Source organism: Brachycentrus maculatus, unplaced genomic scaffold, assembly GCF_059751285.1.
Source record: "Brachycentrus maculatus isolate JH-2025_06_01 unplaced genomic scaffold, ASM5975128v1 h1tg000120l, whole genome shotgun sequence".
Taxonomy (NCBI): Eukaryota; Metazoa; Arthropoda; class Insecta; order Trichoptera; family Brachycentridae; genus Brachycentrus; species Brachycentrus maculatus.
Genome location: NW_028280873.1, coordinates 40,001 through 43,458, shown reverse-complemented (window position 1 = coordinate 43,458; position 3,458 = coordinate 40,001). Strand labels below are relative to the sequence as shown.

The window sequence follows — 3,458 nt, the reverse complement described above, 5'->3', positions numbered from 1 at the left end:
GTATTATGTTTAATACTGAACAGCAAATATATATATATTTTCTTTGAGTCAATCCTCGTATATCGCAACATTATGAAATAAAGCAATGTACAATGAAACTAAATATCGCGTTCCGAGAAAAATTTGCAGGTAAATGATCATCGGATGTTTTATTATTATTGAAGAAACACGTTATGTTTACGAAGAGGTATTCTAATAATAGACAAAAAGACCCGGCGCTGAATCACACGTGGTACCTACCTGTCGCTTATCAGTTTTCCGAACGTCACAAGCTTCGAACGATCGTCCCCCAAAGTTCCCGTGCGAACGTAATATCCAAACATACCGCGTAAACCTGTCTTGCATGCGAGCCTCGGTTATATCAACACCCGCAGCGCGAATTTTCCTTCAGTGCTGCTAGAAACCTCAGACATCGCGCGCTTAGCTGTCAATCAGACCGAGTTCCCGCGCAAACCCTTTGTCGCGGTGTCGTGTTGTCTATGGTCACTTTTTTCCTAATTTTTAAAAGTCGAACTTCAGAGTTAGATTTGAAAGTACCTACTTTTTATTCTGCTCCGATCAAAGAACGAATTGAAATTTAGGAATAGAAGGTTTTACCAGCAATTTTTCGACTACCTGTGCAATTTATATGCTTTTTTTAAAGTATTTGTTTTGTGGTGTTCTCAAATAATTCAATCCTAAATACTCCTCGATATGTTGTGATTTTTTAATTGAGAATCTTTTAAAAACCAAGTTAACTTTTGTACATTTTTCGAAGTAATTAAATCTTTTGTATTTGAGTGCCAGTGCTGCATTAAATACTCAAGATGAGTTTGAAGATGAATTTGAAGAAATCTCAGTTGGAAATCAAAATGAGTCCTTCAAGAAAATTGGACTGTGAATACAATGTGATTGGATCAGCCATTCCAGGTATAGTTTATTTATTTTATTTTCTTGAAATTGATATATTGGATAAAATTTGCATATTTTAAAAACTAAATTAGATTTAATTTTCATGTTTTTCCATGTAAATTTTATGAATCCTTTTTTTCTAAATGCACAGGTGCTATCTGTAAATTAACAATAAATAAATAATAATAAAACCCTTAACCGCACCTCAATGGTGCATAGGGCACTGCGTCATATAAACGCAGTGTTATCTTGATCGTTTACATATGAATGAAAGGTGATCAGCCCTCCGCTTCAGGTACCAGTCAAGGGTATTATTGAATAAATATTACAGTGAAAAAAATCACTTATATTTATTTTACCCCCCTTGGGAATCGAACCCGGGTAGAACGGTAGCCGAGCGTGCTGACCATTACACTACGGAGGCGGACACAATAAATAAATTATAATAAATAAATAAATAAATTGTAAATTAATAATGAAAAAAGTTTTTTTTAGTGAGAAGTTTAGAGGTTAAATTAATGATGAATACAGTTTTTATTAAATGAGTGATTTTACTAAGGAAAAATTGCGCTACAAGTGTAAAAGTCAACCAAAAGGCATCCCGTGATGGATTAAGTTGATATGGTCATAATTTGAAATTAATATAGTGTATTAAAAAAAACATGCTGTCCACCTCCGTAGTGTAATGGTCAGCACTCTCGGCTACCGTTCTGGAGGTCCCGGGTTCGATTCCCAGGGGGGTTCAAATAAATAAAAGTGATTTTTTCACTGTAATATTAATTTAATATTATCCTGGACTGGGACCTGAAGCGGAGGGCTGATCACCTTTCCTTCATGTGTAAACGATCAAGATAACACTGCATTTATATAAAGCAGTGCCCTATGCACCATTGGGGTGCGGATAAGGGTTTTATTTATTTTATTAAAAAAACGGCCTATTTAAATTCAAACCGATATTTATAACCTTATATACCTTTTTTATAAAATTATTATACTCGATACAATCTTTTCATCTGAATATTTCAAGATTATAAAAATTATAGTTAATACAATAATAACGTGAATAAAACACAACTTGATATGAATAAACATATTATTATGTTAAATTTTATATGTTTAAAAAAATATATTATAACTTTTTTAACATAATAATTATATATTGGTGGGTTTATTGCTATGAAACAATATCTTCTTCCGACCAATCAAAAACAAAATAGTGATATAAGATGGCAGATAGTGTTTGCGCGTAAATATCAATGTAAAAAACATATACTTCATTAAAAAACAATACGAATAAAGAAATAATTACATTTTAAATATTAAATCGGTGTCACAGTGTCGGGTTTGTGTCCCGTGGTTAGTGTCGCGGACTCTTAAGACTGAGTTTCTCGGTTAAAACCCACTCTGCCACAATTTGATACCTATTTCTTATAATGAGCCGCTTATGCTAACAGAAATAGTATGAAATTGGAATATTTGCGTAAATAATAAAAACATAAATATTTCTCTTAAAAAAAAGTTAAATGAACTCGAATGGATGAAAACAAGGAAGTAGGATTAATACAGAATTTGAGGGGTAGAGGAAAAATAATTATTTTATTAAATACTTTTGAAAGTGATTTGTATAAAGCATCATTTTCGTAAAATATGACCTCAAGGTCGCTTTGATTAAACTATGGGAAAAAGAAAAATCATTGAACTCTAATTATTTCTGAATGTGAAAGAGCGTCTAAGTACACTCACCAAATGAAGTGTGCTGGTATAATCACTTTACCACTTTACTAATTGTTACTGAAATTGTACCTGAAAAAAACCACGAAACTTTCATTGGCAAATTCATCTGGAATGTACAGTTTTTTTAAATATTCTGGAGTGGAATTATGCATTGATTTATAAATTTGCAAACTAATTTTATACTATAATTAAAATGTAACTTTGATTTAAAATCACTGTCAATATTTTATTATAACTTAATTATTATGTCTACCGGTTTCGAAGCTAACCGCTTCATTATCAAGACTGATTAATACTTGATAAAGAAGCGGTTGGCTTCGAAACCGGTAGACATTATAATTAAGTTATAATAAAATATTTATAGGGATTTTAAAACAAAGTTACATTTTAATTGTAAAATGGTAAATCAAAGTTTGTACTTGAAATATAAATTAAATTTTACACTATCGCCTTTCGGGAAAGCATAACTAGTATAGTTCATGAAGTAATGATTTTATCTAAAGTTGAAAATAAATTTTGAGTTTAAACAGATAATTTAACAATACAATTTTCTTAGATTAAAGTAAACTTTTAAATTGACATTTTTTGGTGGAACTGCATTTTATAAGATAAAATAACAACTTAATAGTTTAAAATAACAACCCTACAGTATATTTGTGGATATATATTTATTTTCTTGATGTTCATTAAAACACCTCGTAGGAGTTATTTAAATGCATACATATATGACGATATTTTATCATTGTTTCGATTAACATAATCCATTACATTTTATTGCATCGTAAAGAATCCAAGAGACGAGAAAAATTTCACAATTTGACAATAAGTATCAC

General features: G+C 30.6%; 1 protein-coding gene across 1 annotated transcript in view; it reads left to right on the top strand.

Annotated features, from left to right (window-relative positions):
* Positions 1 to 389: 389 nt before the first annotated feature.
* Positions 390 to 3,458, top strand: part of LOC148309583 (putative inorganic phosphate cotransporter) — a 42,305-nt gene continuing 39,236 nt past the window's right edge. Inside the window, exon 1 of the mRNA XM_088259866.1 lies at positions 390 to 909. Coding sequence (XP_088115992.1) covers positions 807 to 909 — 103 coding nt within the window. The 5' untranslated portion in view covers positions 390 to 806. The remainder of the gene's footprint in view (positions 910 to 3,458) is intronic.